The sequence below is a fragment of the Montipora capricornis genome, chromosome 9, assembly GCF_036669925.1.
Source record: "Montipora capricornis isolate CH-2021 chromosome 9, ASM3666992v2, whole genome shotgun sequence".
Lineage (NCBI taxonomy): Eukaryota > Metazoa > Cnidaria > Anthozoa > Scleractinia > Acroporidae > Montipora > Montipora capricornis.
In genome coordinates, this window is record NC_090891.1 from 36355671 (window position 1) to 36375670 (window position 20000).

A 20000-nucleotide genomic window follows, 5' to 3' on the forward strand; every position below is an offset into this window, starting at 1 on the left:
GCGGTTTCAAACTTTCCGGAAAAAGTAGATCTTAGTAAGTACTCTTGGTATCCAAAAAGAAGATTGGGGGTAACCATGCATTTTTCAGAGATAATTCAGCTTCAATTTGAGAAAGAACGCCATACATTGCTTTGTATTTTAAAGCTTTTTACAAAGATTATTCATGAATTATCTTTGAAAAATGCGTGGTTGCCCCCAATTTTCTTTTTGGATTTCAATAACACTTGTTAAGATCTACATTTCCTGCATAATCACACACCGGGGCAAAAATATCTTTAATTAGTAGGCACCGTCATTAACTGGTTAAAGTGTAATGTGAAGTGCTAGTTTTCTACTCCATGTGACCGATGTGAGCGTTAGCCCTAGTGATGGAAATGGGCCCACACAAGGACAATTCTGACCAGGGAGGGAATTGAATCCACGACCTTCGGGTTAGATCACCGCTGCTCTACCGACTGAGCTACAAGGTCAGAAGGGAGCGGGCCGTGGGACTTGAAGATGTTAAAGTCACGGCAATGAACATGTACAAGTACAAGGAAGAATTACGTTTTTGCAAACGTTGGCCGTGTAGCACTTATATTTCAACAGACTTATTTTCCTCACGCGCTGTCGTCACTGTCTTAAATATAAATAGGGAGTTTAAACCCCGGATTTAAGCGAGGACAACGGCAGTATCAACAAAAACGTCACTCCAAAATCATGATATATAATGTTCACCTTGGGAACTAACCTGTATCTGGATGGGTACAAACGGTTTTAAAGTAACCCGAAGGTAGCAAATGAATGGTTCATTGCTGTATGCTCACGTTGTTGTCAAACCTGAAATGTTGTCATGTAACGTTGTTTTGTGGAGTAAAATGAGTGTCGAAAGTAATTAGCGAATTGCGTTGGTTTTGCATTACTTCACTCAGTGATTGGTTCAAAGTTCTCGCGCAATTTTTTTAACCAATCAGAAATGAAACCAATGCCAATCGGGGCTCGCGCGTGCACATTTTCTCGCGCTTTGTGTCGGCTAAGTGTAATTACTTCGAGTTTTCATTGGTTTACTGGATTGTCTCTGTCCATTTTGATTGGCCAAAGTAATTACTTGGTTTAACAACACTCTATTGAAACTCTCTCTACTACAAAGAATTACTTTTCCTCTTTTAACCAATAACATTATTCAGTGCTTTGCGGCGTTTTCGTGTCCGTAGCTGTTGTCTTTGCTTAAATTCCCTAATACCTCCCTCCTTCCTGTGAAGGTCCGTAGTAAGCGATCCCTTCTATTGCTGGGCGAAAATGTGCTACAGCTCAGCGCCCTCTTGGCCTTTTCTGTGATTTCGTTTTTTGACGATCTGATGACTCAAATTGTTAATCTTTTCAGGGCGAAGGTCGGTGAACTGCTTACCCAAGTGACCTCTCCTAAGCTGCACGCTCAGTACGCTAAGGCCAAAGAAGCTGATGGGAAATACAAGGATGCTGCCGCAGCTTATGAAGCAGCCAAGGATTATGACAGCGTCATTAGGTGAGGCGTCGAATTTGCAAATTATTGTTGAGAAATTCCGGCGAAGAATGGACCAAGATTTTTTTAATGGGCAATTTAGACGAAGCTATCTTTTGCTTAAGATTTTCACATGTGACTAGCGTACGCCGCGACTGCACTGCAAATGGAGTCATGTAAATCAGACCAAAGACACCCCTTCGACAAACGTTCACGGGTCGTTCGCGAGTTAATTGTTGGAAGTCCGTAACAGAATTTGTGCGTCGTTTTTCAAATTACTTTCTTCAGAATCAACCTGGATCATTTGCAAAATCCCGAGGAAGCTGTGAGGATTGTGAAAGAGACGCATTCTGTCGAAGGAGCTAAGATGGTGGCCAGGTTTGAGTTGTTTCTTTTCATTGTATTTTTTTCGAGACTTCATGTGAAGCATCGAAATTAACTCAACATTTATTTCTTTGTAAAGATTTTTCCAGAAACTTGGCGACTTTGGATCTGCAATTCAGTTTCTTGTGCTGTCGAAGTGTAATGATGAAGCGTTCCAGCTTGCCCAGGTGCCTAAGTCTTAATGATACACATCATGCTATTTTCATCTTTGTTTCCCGATCCGTATGGGTTATATTTTGGTTCGGACTTAAAGTAATGAAAACTCTCGCTGTCTCCTTCTTTTAGGCTCATAATCAGATGGAACAGTACGCTAAAATAATTGGTAAGTTGAACTGATGTTGAACTTGAAGATGATAGTGAAGATGACGATGACGACGACGATGACGACATCAATGAGGAAGTTGACGGTGACAATTAATAATGTACAGATGCAACAATACCAACTTGTTGTCCTTTATCTTTAAGGGGATGATGCTGTCACAGACGACTATGCCAGCATAGCGATGTATTTTGAGAATCAAAAGCAGCATTTCCTGGCTGGGAAGTTTTTCCTCAAAGCGACACAATACGGCAAGGTAAAAGAGAGGATTCCCAGGATCGTTAATGTTTTTTCAACAGTTGTATTAACGGAATGAACGTTACCTGTGCTTTTGTTTCCACAGGCTTTGAAGCATTTCTTAAAGTGCCCTGTTGGGGAGGATGGTGAGTCTATTGAACTGGCCATCGAAACGGTACGAATACCCTTCAATTTTTGTTTCTTTCCAGTGTCTTGCAAATATTGACATCGTTAGGGGTGTACTTTGATGTCAATTAGTCAATCGGTCAGCATTCAGAAAGAAAGACATACCAACAGACAGGCGCGAAGGCAGCCATGCTTTTCAATCAGTCAGTCAATCAGTCAGTCAGTCAGAGTCGACAGTTGGACAGACGGACAAGCAATCTTAGGGCGCTTTCGATTGACCGTATTCCGGAATAGGAATACACGGAATAGAAGTTAGAAATCCTTCGTTTTTACGGAGATTCACATAAAAATTATCAAACACTTGCTAAAATGCTATTTTAAACATATCTTCATTATCCTTGTTGCTTCAAAAGCGCCAGACATACCGTTTTAAAACATCACTCCACGTGTTCTTATTCCGGAATAGGGTCAATCGATCGAAAGCACCCTTAAGGACGTTCGCGCCAATTGTTTCTGCGCATCCTTACTGCGCACGCAAATGCACACGCCACGTCATACACGAGCGCGCGCGCTAAGTAACAAAATGAGAACTGATAGGGCAAAAGGCCATTGCTATAGCTTTGCCTGGATTTAACGGTCTTGGACGTTTGGTGACGCCTATTTTTCTTTCCAGAAACGGATTTTATTTACAATTATCTCCACGTTGTCCAAAAATGAACAAAAAATCAATGTGGGAAGTTCAAAAAATTACATGATTTCTTCTCACGAGACATCAAATCCTGCCATCTTGCGGCTGCAAGGCGCGTGAAACTGTGGTCGCTAAATGCGAACTTGATCTTTAAGGGAACCTCACCAGTTGACTAAATTCACTTAATTAGTCCACTTAAACAATATTTGGCAGAGAAGATTTCACTTCAAAGATTTAATTGCAATATATTTGGGTTTACAGACACTGGCCTTATTCGATAACGAAGCCCGATTTTGTCACATTTTGGGTGTTTTTCCGGACATGTTCTCTCCCGGCAAAACGAAGTCGGTGACCCCCCATTTTTTTTACATTTCTGACATAACTAACCCATCATCTTACAGTGGTAAAAGTTTCAGAAGAAAATCAATGTTGAAAAAATTTCGCGCGAACGTCCTTAAGTGTCATTTTTCTTGGTTTTCATGGCAGGTTGGTCAGGCTGCGGATGAGGTACTAACACATCAGTTGATTGATTTCCTCATGGGAGAGACCGATGGGATACCCAAGGTGAACAACCACAAAGAAGAAAAATGTGAAGTCGTCAAATATTTCCTTTAATTGAAACAAAAAATCCAACTCAATTTGTTTATTTAAATACCAGGAAGCGAAGTACTTGTTTCGCCTGTACATGGCTTTGAAGCAATACAGGGAGGCAGCAAGGACAGCCATTATTATCGCTCGGGAAGATCAAAATGCAGGAAACTACAGGAATGCACATGATGTGTTATTCAGCATGTACAGAGGTTAGTGTTATTTTCATTGTTGCGGAAATAGGAATTGTATCTGTTATTGTGAGATGCATTGAACGTCCTTGTGACAATTACATGTTTATTTTTTTTTTCCCAATAAGTCCGTTAACAAAGAAAGACTTTCTTTGTGAAATAGTACTTAACATGTAACCATCAATGCGTTGCATCCAAGTCTAAGAGTTTAGCGCATAGGATACTAGTGCTACGTCTGCCATGCCACAACATAAAGCAGGTTTCTGGTGCTTATCCCATACAAATAAAAATGACCAAGTATGGCCAGGGATGGCCAAGGATGATCCCTTTTTTAAACCACAAATGCGTGCAAGACATCCAGACAAGACAAGAAGTTCGCGACATCTCAAGGCGTGTTTTTTTTTTGTTTTGTTTTATGTTCATTCCATTATACGTGTCAGGCCTGCAGCAAGAAAAGGTGCAGCAATTGACGGCTAAAACGGTCGAGTTGCAAGGGAAAAATAAAAACGACCCAACTTTTTGAATGCGTTTAAAATGCACCCTTTAGCAAGATCACTACTTTTCCGTACAAAGGAAAGTGCTTTATATCCAGAGGACCTATCCGCATTTCCCAACATTTGCGGGTGTTCATAATGATTTCCTTTGTTAAGCTCGCCATTTTCGCCCAAGTTCAGTGTGGATTTTATTTTCCAGAGTTGACTGATCATAACATAAAGATTCCGACGGAAATGATACAAAATCTGATGATACTTCACAGCTACATTCTGGTCAAGGTTGGTGCTTTTGGCATTTCGTCGTCATGTGATGCAGTGCATTATGTTGAGCAAACAGATAGCAGCCGTATCCGTCTGTCTTGTGGTGCTTCTGTGTTTGGCAAACATGTCCGATGTCAGTATGTTAATACGCTATCAGCCCATGTCAATACATGTCCACCGAAACCACATACCTCCAATTAATTACTCGAAATACCTGAAAGGTATCCGAGTTATAATCTCGGTTGACTTTGTTCGGTGCAGCAAAATGGACAATAGAATTACGAGGCGGCGACTTCATTGGCTAAAAGCAATGCACTTGAACCGTTGGAGCAATAAATTTCACCTCCCTTTTGAACGAAACTACTTTTTGTAACAACAACAACAACAACAACAACAACAACAACAACAAATAAAAAGAGCCGCAATGTCGAGTGTCGTTGGACCCAGGACATGATTTCTGCGCTCCGCGAGGCTTCTAACAGCCTCAATTCTTACAGAATTCGATAAAAACCCCGATTTATAACATGCAGTGGAGAAACCAAAGCTATGGGAGCTGTGTTAGGGTTTTATTGTGAAACAAATGTCGTTCGGTAATTAAAAAAACTCAAGCCCATGTTCTGAGTGATGGCAAAATATTATGAATAAGATAGTTACTCTAAATCTTGTATGATGACAACATGATGAGATGGTCAGTACAGAACTCCCAGCAGCAGTATGTTCGCAATGCCCGAAATTCCTTTTTGTTTCAGCTGTTCTTTGTACAAGCATCTTCCGAGGATGTCAATTTTTTTCTTTAATTTGTTTCACGGTCTTCATGTTAGCTACCTAAAGGGGGTCATCACCGTATTATTCACAACACTGTTAGTTTCGAAACTTTGCAGCTGGTTACTGGTGTAGCTGGTTAGAAGAGGGGTATTAAAATTTCACTTGGCCAATGGTTTTCCAGAGTTTTCTCTCTCGCTACGCTATTGTCTCGTTCTCGGTTGGCCCACTGGTTTCACTTTGATGTTACCCTGCATTCCGTAGATTCACGTCATTTCCGATCCGGCAACCTGTACCAAATCAAACAACTCCTTTTGCTTGGTGACCCATTGAATTTATTTGTAAACACTAAGCGGTGTTCACCAATAGGTTATCCGTTGTCATGAGCCCTCCAGACGTCAACTGGCTGCAGAAACACATTTACTACTTTTGTTCCGTACTTAGCAGATTTGAATATCAAAAGTAAGCATCGCTTTAGTCTATTCAATCCTTGCAGTTTGCTTCTAACTCTTCCAAAATGCATCACCCGACTTCTGCGCAACATGGTATTCCGAGTAAACGCTTTAAAGAGCGTCTTGCTTTGAGAAGTGTGTCGAGACGATTTTCGTCCTTTTCCGACGGGGAAGACTTTAAAATGTAACCGCTGGCAGGTGTCGTTATTAATCGTTCTGATATTTTTATTAGAGCGAATTTTAATGGAGTGTCGTAAAACCAAAACCAAAGTAATTACTTTGGCCAATCAAAAAGGACGGAGGCAATCCAGTAAACTGATCAAAACTCGAAGTAATCACACGTAGCCGACACAAAGCGCGGGAAAATGTGGGCACGCGAGCCACGATTGATTTTGGTTTCACTTCTGCTTGGTTGAAAAAGTGGCACGAGAACTTTGAACTAATCACCGAGTGAAGTAATGCAAAACCAAAGCAATTCGGTAATTACTTTCGACACTCAATTGAAAATCGCTCTAGTATCTTCTTTTAGTTTTATTAGTTATTGTATATATATTTAGTAAGTCGGTTTTAAATACGTATTGGCTATTAGTGCTTTTAAGTACCCTTATAATTTTAGAAAATTATAAGCTTTAACTTATTATTATAGTCGTGAAACACTTGTGAATGCTAACCATTTAGATCCTAATTGGATAGGATGTCTAACGTAACCTATGAACTAGCCTCCGCTAAGTTAGTAGAATTAGATATTGACTTAAGAAGGATTGAGAAAGAAACACCTAACTAATAACATTAAAGCTACTAAACTTCCTCATAAGACACGAACTCAGGACATGAAATCTCCAAAAAAGCTGTTATCAATACGAAGTGTTAAAACAGATATCTAAGACGATCGCAATATTGCTCATCTACAAGTGACCTTAAAGAATCCAGCGATGTTGTGTGTTCCCGCTATTACTATCTTCTGAATCCTTTCGGCCGGCTTCAAGCAACAGTGCAGTTGTTCTCTACAAACTTTTACTGCCATGGGCGCAGGTTCATGCTCCTTTCGTGCTCATACGGTTACTTCAAGTTTTTCTCTCTTTTTAGCTGCACGTCAAGCGTGGTGATCACTTGAAAGGTGCCCGGATGTTAATTAGAGTGGCAAATAACATCAGCAAGTTTCCTGCACGTGAGTGTTTCTTTAATTTGTACGATGGCACAGGAGGGTCAAAGTCCAGTTTTAATTTATCACAGTCCAGTTTTAATTTTGTGAGTCGTCATCAGTTCTCTCACATGTCACAGGTCTTTGTTTTACCAATACAGATAGTATCCTAAATATTCATAAAAGTTAACCTTAGGCCTAATTAAGCCTGAACAAAAGCTTTAAGGCCGAAGGTTAGCTTTTATGAATGTTTAGGACACTCTCTTTATTTTATTGGTAAAACAATGACCTGTGACCTGTGAGAGAGCTGGTGACGACTCACAAATTAAAACTGGACTGTTAACAAAATTAAAACTGGACTGTGAAAAATTAAAACTGGACTGTGACCCTCCTGGGCCATCGTAAATTTGCTCTGGACACTACTATACCGTAAATATGATAAGGTAGAGTATAAATTTACCTGTCTTTAATTTTAACCGTGGTCATGAAAATGATCACCACAGGTAAGGAAGAAGTTTCCAAGAACCTGAAAAAAACTCATCCTTGGACGAGACTCAAGCCCATAACCAATTGCCATTGCGCTGCACATTAATAATTTTTAATCGACAAGTGAGCGATCAAGCCTCCTGAGAGCTTGTCAATTTAACAAATTGATGTCAGTTTTTCATCCGTCTGACCGGCTGTCGCCTCGTGGATCCACAGCTATTTTGACAATGTTATGACGAAAAACTGACATCAATTTGTTTTTTACCATAACAAAAAGGCAGAGGGGTCAAAATAAAGTCAAAACACGAGAAGAACGCGAGGCAAAAATGCGAGAAACTTCAATTTTATTCAATCTGACGTGACCAAATTCATAACTTGCCTCGCTCTCTTATTGGCTAATGGAAAAAAACGGAGAATTTCTATTGGTCAAAAAGTGACAGATTGACGTTTCACAAAATTTTGCATAAATTATAAATGTATGTGTCTGTCCGCGTATTGACAATAAAAATTAGCGAATGAGCGCGCGAGAATTTTACAGTCACTGTAAAAAAGACGTCTTTACATTTGTGTGCTTAGTTACGTGGCCTTTAAATGAAAGTGAGGAGGCTGGTGTTGACCTTATGATACAGACCTCCCTCCTTTTCTTATGTCAATGATGTTGTCATAAAAAAGCAGTGAGGTTTCTATCAAAACAAGGTCAACGCCAGCCTCATTTTCATTCGTAGGCCAGGTAACTTAGCACACAACTGTAAATTGGACTTTTCCCGAAAGAGGTGAAAGTATGATAAAGGGTTATGAAGTGTAACCAAAAAAAGTGGAAGTGCCTGATCCCAGCAATTAAAACGATAAGAAAAAAAGGAAAATAGTTATAATTTTTTTTTTCTTTCCAGACGTTGTTCCCATCCTTACATCAACTGTCATCGAATGCCATCGATCAGGACTGAAAAACTCATCATTCAGTTATGCTGCCATGTTAATGCGGCCAGAGTATCGACAGAAGATTGACCTAAAATACAAGAAGAAGATTGAACAAATTGTCAGGTAATTAATACTTGTTTTTAACGTATGATATAGAACTTCCGTAGTCTTGATGTTAAAGTGCCTATCACCTCAACACAGTTCTCCAGCGTTTTGATTTATTCTCCAAAATCGTCCAAATAGATTGTGTTGTTTTTAGAATTGAAAATTCACTTCTTTATTTCCTTTGAAAGGCGGAAAAAAAGGTTATACTTTGATTCATTAGCGAGCAATAAGGGGAATGGGTTTACAGGTTATAATACCGGGTTGACGTCATAGACTCCTTTCTTTGAAAAACAGCGATGCAAGTGATGTCAACCCTGTATTAAACCCATTCCCCTTCATTGCTCGGTTATGGATCAAAGTATAATTACTTTTCCCGTCTTTCAAAGCAAATAAAAAAGTGAATTTTCAATTTTAAGGTTCTAAAAACAACACAATGTATTTGGGACAATTTCGAAGAATAAATAAAGTGGAAAACTGTGTTGAGGTGACCGGCACTTTAAGCTTACTTTGAGGTCAATTTTAATACCGTAACTTCTACTTGTAATGGGCCTCAAGAGTTCTGTCAATATAACAAAGCTGTGAATACTGTTCTTCGTCGACTATATCATCTTAGTCATTTTACTCATACACTACAGCAGTTTTTTTTTTCTAGGTACCAAGCCCGACACCTCCAGTAATGCAGAAAGTACGCTTCTCGAATTTTTTGAAAACAACGATCCGCCTATTTTAAAATCTAGTCTTTTTGAGATATTTTCAGGAGAGCGAGGGATTATTTATCTGAAACTGAGAACCGTCGTCACTAGGAGCGTGCTCGTTGGAGGCGTTCGCCCCCACCCACCACACTTTTCTTTCCTGTCATGTTATTCTATGGCTTTTCTATTATAGAAAACCCGATAAAACGGAAGAGGAAGAGGCGCAAGACCCCTGTCCTTATTGCGATAATGAAATTGCTCAGACCAAGCTGGATTGTCCAGAATGCAAAAATACCATACCCTACTGTATCATTACGGTACGTCAGTGAGCCAACCCAACTCATTTGCTTCATCCAGGGTCGATTTCGTATCTGTTTTGCATGCCAAGTGTGTTGACACGCAAGGGCCCGTTAAAATGATTCCACCGTTTGCCCAAATATTCAAAATGCCACTTTCATACTGTGTACGAGGCAATCTTTAAATATGATATCTCATGACATGTTCTCTTTCTGTTCAGAAATTTCAAGCAAAAGACAACTCTTATATATTTCAATTTTAGTTTCAATTCGATTTCTGACTTGTTTAGAACATATAAAGTTTCATATATTTGAAGTGCGGAATAAAATGAAATGAAAAACTAGAGACGCACTGTCGCCGTCGCCATCTCGCTACGGCTTAGCGATCAGATTGCCAGGCTACTAAGGCATGTCGCCACGTCGTTACAGGGCATTCAGCGAATTCGCTTTAGCACGTGGAATCGCTCCGTCGCTATCACTAAATTTACAAAATGGCTTCGTTTGAGGAAGCTCTTATTAATAGTTTCCAAATGTATCCCTAAGGAAATGGGAAAAAATGCCAGTGAGTGGCTACAATGTTTCAGGTATACTCACATTTTCTACGAGTAAAAAATTTGCTATAATATATTCCTATATGTAGATGAAAGCCCGAAAAAACCCAGTCTTGAACGGGATTCGAACCCATGGCCACGCAACTGCGCTGCGCTTGCTTTATACCAACTGAGCTACCAAGCCTGTTGGGAGCTGGTCGATTGGGAGTTCAAGTTTATCCCGTGTGAGGCGAACCAGAAGCACGTGACCTTGAGGCGCGTAACTTGCAACTCTTTTCCTTGGAACAAAGCTGGGGATTTTAGGACACCAATTTTATGCCCAAATATGGACAAAAATGAGATCGATGCTGCACGCGCAGGAAAATGCACGAGCTACGTTACAGCAAAAAGCCCCAGCTCTGACTTTTTTAGGAAAAAAGGTGAAATATATGAAACTGCACACACATTAGCTAGTTGTTAATGAGTATCTTGTCCCAAAAGTGGTCTTCATGATCAAGACACTAGTGAGTTCGCGAGTGTTGGTTGTTATTTTCGCATCGCTAGTGAAAACTAACCCTTATGCATGTTTTTGTGTTTTTGTTTTTGTTTTTTTATTTTGCGCATTTTCTAGGGTCGTCATATGGTCAAGAATAATTGGACCATGTGTCCCAATTGTTTCTTTCCAGCTCTTTACTCCGAACTTGTAAGGTATATGCTTAAATTATAACATTTAGGGGGATATTACATGGCCACGGCGGGAATACGAATTTTATCCTCGGTGTTGATAGTATATCTCACGAGTGAGCAACAAGAACATAATTTTATTATTTAATAAAAAAAGCTATTACAGGAATATATATCTACCCGCAAATAGCTCTAGCCGGCTAATCGAGGCGGATAGGGTACACAGTTCAGTCACTACTCACCAGTATCCTGGTGTTTAGAGCATCCAGCTACTAGATCTTGGAGGGTCGTGGGATGAAATCCTATCTGGTACTAGAATCGATTTTTTCTGAGCTCATGGAGTCATGTATTTTCTATATCTTTCATAGTTGAAAGCATTGTTTTAATCGACCTTGATTTGATTTAATTTTATTTGCCGCATCCACATTTGTGAGCCAGTATCATCCTCACCGGCATTTGCCATGATGCCAAACGTTAGATTAAGGGAACCAATTCTTGGATTTCACATGACGTCACGGCCCCCATGTTGGTGTCCCCAAACAATGAAATGGCGGCCATGTTGGTGTCCCGATCCAATCCTCCGGGAATTGAAAGCTATTATAATGCTAACGTCTTCTTTTGTTTTCGTTGAAAAACATGGCTGTTGATCACGTGAGTGAAACCCAAGAATATTAATAGGCCAATGGGACATCTAAAACAAAGCAACTTAATTTAAATTTTCTTTGTTTTAGATGTCTCAGGGCGCAATTGCTTTCCTGTTTGGCGGTTTTTGTACCATGCGATCACTAACTGCTAAAGGCCTATTCCCGCCAACAACCTATCTTTGTTCACTTCTCTTTACACGCCCGCCCGGCCCCATAGAAAAGCCATTTTAATGTTGGTGAGGTCATGCATCCCATCCGATCAAAAGCGTCTAGTTTCTTGATTTGCATATTACATTCTCCTTCTTAAGAAACAAAATGAGACACTGGCACTTGATCTTGTCGGTAGCCTCGCAGCTCCTACAAGGTCTCACCTGATTGGAGACCACCCTTGAGGTTAAACAAAACAACAAATAACAGAAACAATGGACCCTAGAGGATAGAATTGCAGCCCTTTTGTTTTAGGCCTAGGGTCCATTGTTTCTGTTATTTGTTGTTTTGTTAAACCTCAAGGGTGGTCTCCAATCAGGTGAGACCTTGTAAGAGCTGCGAGGTGACCGATCTTGTCGATTTGTTTTTCACTTTTTTCCCTTTTTTTTCGTTTTTGTAGTCTGCTTGAGTCCGGTGAATCAGTTTGTCCAATGTGCTCCCAGGGCATTGTGGCTTCAGAAGTGAAGCTGATAAAGGACCCATCGCAGTACCTCAAGACGGATAATAAAGATTAAATTAAAGGAACGAAAGAACGACAGAAACAGTCCATGTTTTGGCAAATTGCCAGTGTAAATACAGGGTCGGAGTACATTGCGCTTGAACTGCTCAGTGACTTTGGTCAGTTGATTTCAAAGATGACTGCAACTTCGAAGAGAATGTCACAAATCAAACGAAAAGCAAGAAATAATGAAACATGAATGGCTCTGTTGGCCTTAAACGCTATTCGCTTGCCCTTTGTAATAGTTGTAATTTTTTTTCTCGTCGTCTGCAAAAAATCAACGATTTGTATGGAACGTTTGCATGTGACGATAACTTTTGCAACCTATCCGCAAACCTTAACCCCATTCATGTCAATTTCACATCTTGAATAACTCAAACATTGAAAATGTTGTGATATAGACAGAGCGTGACTTATTAGATAGAGTGTGTGGGGGGGGGGGGGGGGGAGGGGGTGTAACAACATCTACGTGGGGAAAACGTCGCGGAGCGCGTACACAAGAAGGGAAGAACACATAAAGTCACGCAGCGAAAAGGAGGGGCGATCGGCGTTGTGGAAACATTGCAAAGAGAAGCACAGCAGTGAGATACAGAAATTGAAAATGAGTCTTACCGGTTCTTATTCTAATGACGCCATGCTGAGACAACTGTCCGAGGCGTTCAGATAGACAAAGTACCAGAAGGTAAAGTATGCATACGAGCCAAGTGGCCCATCAGTCCGGAGCTTATCCCGGTTTCAGTAGCAGGAAGCGACCAGGAATATTTCTACTCCCCCCCCCCCCCCCCCTTTCCCCCCTGGGTGGGATACCAGTCTATCGCAGGGAGGCGCTGTAGCCTGGAGCTCGTGGTTAGTGCGCTCGACTCCGGAGCCAGCGGTCCGGGTTCGGGCCCTGGCCGGGGACGCTGTGTTGTGTTCTTGGGCAAGACACTTTACTCTCATGGTCCGGCGAATTTGATGATGGGGGTAACCCTTTCACGTATGCCTGTTTCATTTCATAGGAAGCCTGTTCGAGTTCCTCGCATCCAAAATCATTTTACGACCAAACAAAAACCCTAAAATTGTTCCTTTTAAACTGCTTGCCAGAAGTACAAACAGTGGAACATCCTTTAGCCGGAAAAGGTGCCTGTGAAGTTATTTACTTTCCCATGCCTTAATGAAGCAATTGAATTGACAGCCATAACAAACTGGCTTAATTCTGCATTTGTGGCGTGGCCAGAAAGACAAACATCATATTTTAAAATACCTCTCTCGAAAACTTTTCATCAACTTGAACCATGATGAAGACAATAGAAAGGAGTAACGAAACTTTTTATCTTTGAATATTAACTTGTTGCTAAATTTCCTAAGCCAGAGTAGCGTCGAACTATGTCTTTATGATCGCACTTATGTTTGAATCGCTCAATAGCTGAATAGCTTGGTGAGAAAGTTATATCCCTAAAACCACTCAGTTTCCATGCCTTTTAGTGCTGTTTTAATTAAAATAAATTTTGCATCCGCTATAAACCGAAAAGGGTCTTTGGAATTTCAAGGTATCGCTGAATTTAGCGTACTGTGCTGCTTCATGAGAAGAAAGGGGTATAATGATTTTGTTAACGTATCCGCATTAAAATCTAACAATGAAGAATATCCTCTGCTAATAGGGGACACCTGTCTAAACTGATCTTAATGAACGAAATGATGTCTGAAATAAATCATATGTTGAACTTCGGCCTATGAAATCAAGTGAAGCTATGATCCTCACAGTTATGAACGCAATTTTAGCATTTGCGTAAAGAAGCCTGAAAAATTCAGGACTTCAACGGGGTTTGAACCCATGACCTCCCGATGCCGGTGCGACGCTCTACGTACGCTCTACTGACCAACTGAGCTATGAAGCTTGAAGTCAATGTCTTGAATTACGAAGATATTTTCGTATATTTTCTACCGCACGGCAGCCTATTTGGAAAACAAAGAAGACGCCCTTTTGAGGGAAGATAAGGAGGGAACTCCTGCCAAGTCAAGAAAAAATACGGCCGGCTTCCTCGTAGTGCAACGAGCTTAATGGCTCTTTTGGTTTTAATGAACAAGATCGGATGGCCGCCATGAGCGAATCGCTCCTCAGTAATTAAAGTCGTCACTTTGGCTTGTTCAGGGAAAAAGCACGAGTGCTCTATCTCAGTTGACTCCTACGGTTCCTGACCAATGACTCATAGAATGCTAATCAAACTTGACCTACAGGTGAGCCTCGTCTAATTTTTTAATTTTTCAGGCTTCTCTACGCAATTGCTAAAATTGCTTTCTTAACTGCGAGGAGCATAGCTTCACTTAAACTGAGTTTAACATTCTAAAATTATAAAATGGGATATAAAAGTACAGTAAATCACAATTAGGAAAATATAAGCGGATCGCAAATCATGGGTTGTACAGATGACACCCACTTCATCCGTCTAAGATGTTACTTTGGTCAAGCCTCAGTGTGGATCCTTATCTTCAGTACGTAACTTGAAATGTTTGAGAATGGCAGCCAATCTCAGTTTACTTGATTTCGAGAAATGTCATCACTAATCCACTAGAGTTTTTTGCTTAACAATACTGAGCACAAATGTGGCTGTTTCGCTCAGCCAAACCGGAATTTTCACTCTTGCTTTAAAGATGTTCCAACGAGCCCTGGCTGTTTCAATTTCAGTTTCTGTTAATTTTGCCATAATTCTCAAATTATCAATAACAAATATACTTTTTAAAAGGATATTTAGTGGCGAGGAACCCCATGAAGAAACCAGAATGTTTATTTGAGATGAGCTCCTCAAACGAACTTTCACGTGGAGTTTAACTCCACCAATCGAGGAACATCGCTTCGTTCACCTTTCTATCCATCTTCCTCTTTTTGTTTTTTGATAAGTTTTATCCTTCCTCCTTCTTTTTCTCATATAAGTTCTAAATTCCACGGACGGCTGGAATGCGACGAAGACAAAAAAACACCTACGATCTACAGGAAGTCAAAGGTATCTCCATTAGCAGTTCCCAGTTCCCTGGTCGAGTTTATTACGTGGCGCAGTTGCGCAATGAGGCGTACATACGGGAAACAACTCCGAAATCGTACGCGTGTAATAATTTTTGTGGAAGTGTATCTTGCAAAATTCCGATATTCTCGCGACTTTTTTCTAGGATTTTCAAAGTTGTAGGTAAGTATGATGGGTTCATTATCCAGAATTTGATTTATCAATGACCTGAAGTCCAACGGCAGCACTAAATAGTCATCTGAGGGAGCATCGTGCTACATATTGTACCGGCAAATGTTTTTGAGTTAAACATCACATTGTTACGTGTCTATGAAGAAATCTGCCAGGTTTTATTGCGATTGTCGCGGTTCCTGCGGTAAATGTGTAGCACCGTAAGCCATCCCGTGAAATAAGCCACGCTGGCACTTGCGTATGATGCGATTCCAGAATTCACGTAATTTTTAGCACGTCACCAATTCCACAGTTCATGCAGTTGTTGATTATAAAGTAACGTATAAGGTAATGTTGTCAAACTCCCCACTGGCCGATCATAAAGTAGTGACTGCTTTCTGTTGTTTTCAAATATGAGGAGAAGTGAACTTACTAGCGGAAATGGATTTAGTCAAATTAGATTTAACTTGTAAGTTCATTCGATTATTTTTTACTCTTGTTATGAGTGGTTTCGTGTAGCAACATCATTGCTCGTCTTGAATTTATTTCTTACTTTTGGTAGGTTTGTTGCAAAAATGTTTATGTGGGATTGGTTTACTGGAATGCTCAACTACTTAGGTGAGTGTTACATACATACATATTTATTAATCCTTTGAGTGAGGGACACTATACAGGATGCTAAAAGGTGTTTGTGCATTTTCGTACAATGCACTTGCATAATAATCAACTGAATCTACTGGGCTCAAAATAATTACATAACTCTCTGTTACCATTATTATGGAAAGGCTCCAAGCAAGTTTTTTTTTTCTCTTAAGCTTTAAAGACCAAGGAACAAAAAGCCTAAACAATGGTTATAGTGCAGTACACATACAAGTACATGTACTCTGTTGCCATTCAACACTGTAAAGGAAAGGAAAGGCTTTTTAAAGGGAAAGTACTGTCTAGAAAAAGTTTCTCTAAATTACGAAAACTTTTCGCCAGGAATTGGAAAATAATTGCCGTTTTGTCCAGTTCCCTGTTAAAATGTGACTAGAGCACTTTGAAGTTGCCTCTTTTGTGACTTGGAGAGCGCCATCTTGGATATGACGTGTTATGACGCAGCAATAGTCAACAAACGTGCTCTACTTTACCAAGTTCTTCGATCCCCGATCACTTTCTCATTCTTGTGTGACCTTTCTGCTTCGAGAAATTCAAATGAAAGTTGAACTATGGTAAAAAGTCTTGTGGTTCCATAGGTAGTAAGTGCGACAGAAGCTCAAGTCACTTAATACGTATAGATTTTCTAGTCAATCAAACTAGGTGGCAAAAATCAGCGAGAGCAAATGTAAAAGACAAAAACCTTGAACATGTGACAAAGAAATATTCGGCAAGCGTACCTTTCACTTTCTTCCTTCAGCGACAGCTGTCTTCGATGCTTCACCAAACGTATTTGTTTGCTTTCGCATGGGAAAGTGTTTAATTTAGAATAAGCTGACGAAACTTTCAGATGTTGCTCAATACACGGAGCAAGGCTTTTTCAAATCAACAATTACCATTGTTGGAGTGTATGCTTTCGAGGGGGATGAAACTAGACACATGTCTAGAATTGAGAACACATATCAGAAGAAAACCAAAGCTTACCCCAGAAATTAAAATTTAAAGAAAAGTTGGCCGGTGAAAATAAAACGTTAATGGGTTCAATTCCTCAAACGTGAAAACCTGAGTGCTATATTGTCTGTTCGGGTCTGTCATTGGTCTGTCATTTTACCAAGGAGGACTTCTTCAGGATATATGAATAGTAATTATTTAAAGAGTGACTGCAGTGACTGTCATAGAATGAATCTAAATTATTTACTCAACATAACTTTAATTTTAATTTTTGTAATTACACTTTAGTGTGGGGTTGACAGATGGTTTTATTAATATCCCTTTGAATATTAGTGATGTTCAATGGTTGAAGTAACACAAGAATTGTTCCCAACACTTTGTAGTATGAGAAGGATGAACAGGTTACTCTATGACTAAACATTGCAACATGGTTCACCTGTTTTAAAGAGGTGTTTGTGTGATGATACATGTATATGTAGCATTCAAAGCGCAGATTAAAGTGTCAACAATAACATTCAGCATTCATACTCAATTCTCTAACATGTTTGTTGACACTGATGGAATCTTTTAGCCAGGGATTTAGACACAAAATGCTGTGTGCTAAAATAAAACACTCCATTGACATTTCTCTCATAGGTTTAATGAAAAAGACTGGCAAATTGGTATTCTTAGGATTGGACAATGCGGGAAAAACAACTTTATTACACATGCTTAAGGATGACCGCATGGCCCAGCATGTTCCGACGCTTCATCCAAGTATGTACTTTTATCCTTTTTGATAATTAATTTTTAGAATGCATTTCTTTTGAAGTTACAGTTACAAAATGTATTTAACTAATCTAGTCTGGTTATCAGACTTCAACATGTTCATTACCGAAATACTCTGTTTTGTTTTTATTTTTATTTTTATTTTTGTTTTTAGCATCAGAGGAGTTGTCCATGGGTGGTATGAAGTTTACAACATTTGATTTAGGAGGTCACAAGCAAGGTATGATTTGTACCTTGTTCCTTGTACCTTGTACATGTTCTTTGTACATGTTCCTTGTAAATGTTCCTTGTACTTTGTACTTTTCTGGAAAGGTTGTAGTTGCATCTACGTGTATATTTTTCATTTATTAGTAAATTTTTGTTGTAAAGTTAATGGTTTTAAGAATTTTGTATGAGCATGAATATTGCCTCTACTATAATCCAAGTGCTTTCTTAGAATCAACAAATTTTGGAACTTTTTTGGAAAACCTTTAAGCCTAGGAATTCATGATTTGTAGTCATTATCTTGAGTGAAGAGTTGAACTCATGTGATCCTCAGCAATTCTTTTTATAACCAGAACAAAACAAATGCATTTACATGTACTGTCCTGAAACGAAAGAGATCTACCAGTGAGAGTGCTACGTGCGTCTAAGTTCAATTTGAGCCTTCGCCTGGGGAATGCAAATTGACAAAATAAGGACAGAGAAAAGCTCTGACCAGGGTGGGAAATGAACCCACAACCTCTAGATTGGATCATTGTTTCATGGTAGCGCATTCCAACAGTTACTGCAATTACATGGGAAGAAAGATACTGTAGATCCTAAAATTGCACTCTGATGTAATAATTATGTGTATTTCTCATGTGAAAGGGTTCTGTAGATGTGTCTTCATGCTAAAAATACATTTATGTACACTGTACAGTAGTTGTAACCTTCACCACATACATGTACATAATTATACATTGTATGTATCCTTATGATTCACAACTGTGGAGTTGTTTACTTGTACTGGTGGATGTACATGTACAGTAGTACATATATATGTGGTGCTTATTCTGCCGTACATGTATGTGTCTACATGTAAGTCCCTGCAACACTACCTTTTTATCCACCTTGAATATTTTTGTTATCTTTATTATATTTTATTAGACACAGTACAGTGTCTAATAGAAATGTCAGTGTGCATGTTGTCTGGTATGCAGTGAAGCGTTCAACTGATTTTCTTTATTTTTTGCAGCTCGCCGGATTTGGAAGGATTATTTTCCTGCAGTCAACGGAATAGTTTTCATTATTGATTGTGCTGATGGAGAAAGACTTCCAGAGTCTAAGGCTGAACTAGAGGCATGTACATGTTTTCAGGTTTTTGAAATGCACAGTTTTCTAAAGGTGTTAACAGGAAAATAGATTACATTTATTATGTTGAGAGCACTAGCAACATTACCATCAGGCTTTTGCTTAACCCTTTCACCACTGGTGGCCCCTTTAGCGGCCAAAAGGAAAAAGTGCCCGTAACACTCGTGGCCCCTTTAGCGGCCAAAAAAATAGTCACGATATTTTACTATGTAGCCTGGCCGATTTATCATTTGGGGGGTTCAGTAATTGCCAATTACCTAGGGCAGGGATGAGGCAATGTTTTCCCGGAGAGAAAAGCACATGGTTTCATACAAAGTTTTCGAGTTACTCCACTTTTTAGTTGTACGCGTCAAATCCTTTCACCGCCGCCATTTTTAAATGGCTTCAAATAGTGAAGACGATTTTTCTGCAGAAGATTCGTCGTCTTCAAGCGATTTATCGGAGCTAAGCAATAATGCTTTAGAAGAACTCTTCGATAGCGACGACAACGAGGATGACTTCGAAGGTTTTCCGTTCGATTTGCCTGAAAACATGACCTGGGAAAAGCGGCGGATCGATATGAACACAGCCATTTCAACTGACACCAGGCCCAACGGTGAATTTGCCTGATTCTGGTAGGGCTATTGACTTTTTCATGCTCTATTTTACTGAGGAAATCATCGGAAAGATCGTTGAATTTACCAACAAGAATGCGCAGTCGAAAGGAGTTCAAAATTGGCGTCCTCTCACTGCCGCCGAACTGAAGGCATTTCTTGCCCTTCTCATAATTTCGAATGACATCATTGTTGTGCCACGCGACGAACGGTATTTCTTGTCATCTGCAGAAACAAGGTTGTTTCAAATTCCGGGGTTTAAAAATGTTCTGAGCTCTCGAAAGCGTTTCTTCGAATTGAAATCTTACATCTTCTTTTGTGACCCGGAACATCAGCGATCAGAGGAAGAGAGGAAGGACCCGCTGTATAAAGTGCGAGGTATTTACA

The 20000-nt window shown here is 39.8% G+C and overlaps 2 protein-coding genes across 3 annotated transcripts in view; both read left to right on the forward strand.

Annotated features, from left to right (window-relative positions):
- The window catches only part of LOC138015257 (WD repeat-containing protein 19-like), a 46675-nt gene extending 34091 nt beyond the window's left edge, over positions 1-12584 (forward strand). For both annotated transcript variants that reach the window (XM_068862224.1, XM_068862223.1), the window contains exons 38-51: positions 1364-1504; positions 1769-1858; positions 1944-2031; positions 2150-2186; positions 2330-2439; positions 2527-2595; positions 3721-3798; positions 3893-4034; positions 4707-4786; positions 7069-7150; positions 8500-8650; positions 9518-9641; positions 10782-10858; positions 12086-12584. In XM_068862224.1, coding sequence (XP_068718325.1) covers positions 1364-1504; positions 1769-1858; positions 1944-2031; positions 2150-2186; positions 2330-2439; positions 2527-2595; positions 3721-3798; positions 3893-4034; positions 4707-4786; positions 7069-7150; positions 8500-8650; positions 9518-9641; positions 10782-10858; positions 12086-12200 — 1384 coding nt within the window. In that variant the 3' untranslated portion in view covers positions 12201-12584. The remainder of the gene's footprint in view (positions 1-1363; positions 1505-1768; positions 1859-1943; positions 2032-2149; positions 2187-2329; positions 2440-2526; positions 2596-3720; positions 3799-3892; positions 4035-4706; positions 4787-7068; positions 7151-8499; positions 8651-9517; positions 9642-10781; positions 10859-12085) is intronic.
- A 2637-nt stretch (positions 12585-15221) lies between these two features.
- The window catches only part of LOC138017863 (small COPII coat GTPase SAR1B-like), an 11574-nt gene continuing 6795 nt past the window's right edge, over positions 15222-20000 (forward strand). The window contains exons 1-5 of the mRNA XM_068864845.1: positions 15222-15345; positions 15896-15951; positions 17557-17676; positions 17843-17908; positions 18905-19008. Coding sequence (XP_068720946.1) covers positions 15909-15951; positions 17557-17676; positions 17843-17908; positions 18905-19008 — 333 coding nt within the window. The 5' untranslated portion in view covers positions 15222-15345; positions 15896-15908. The remainder of the gene's footprint in view (positions 15346-15895; positions 15952-17556; positions 17677-17842; positions 17909-18904; positions 19009-20000) is intronic.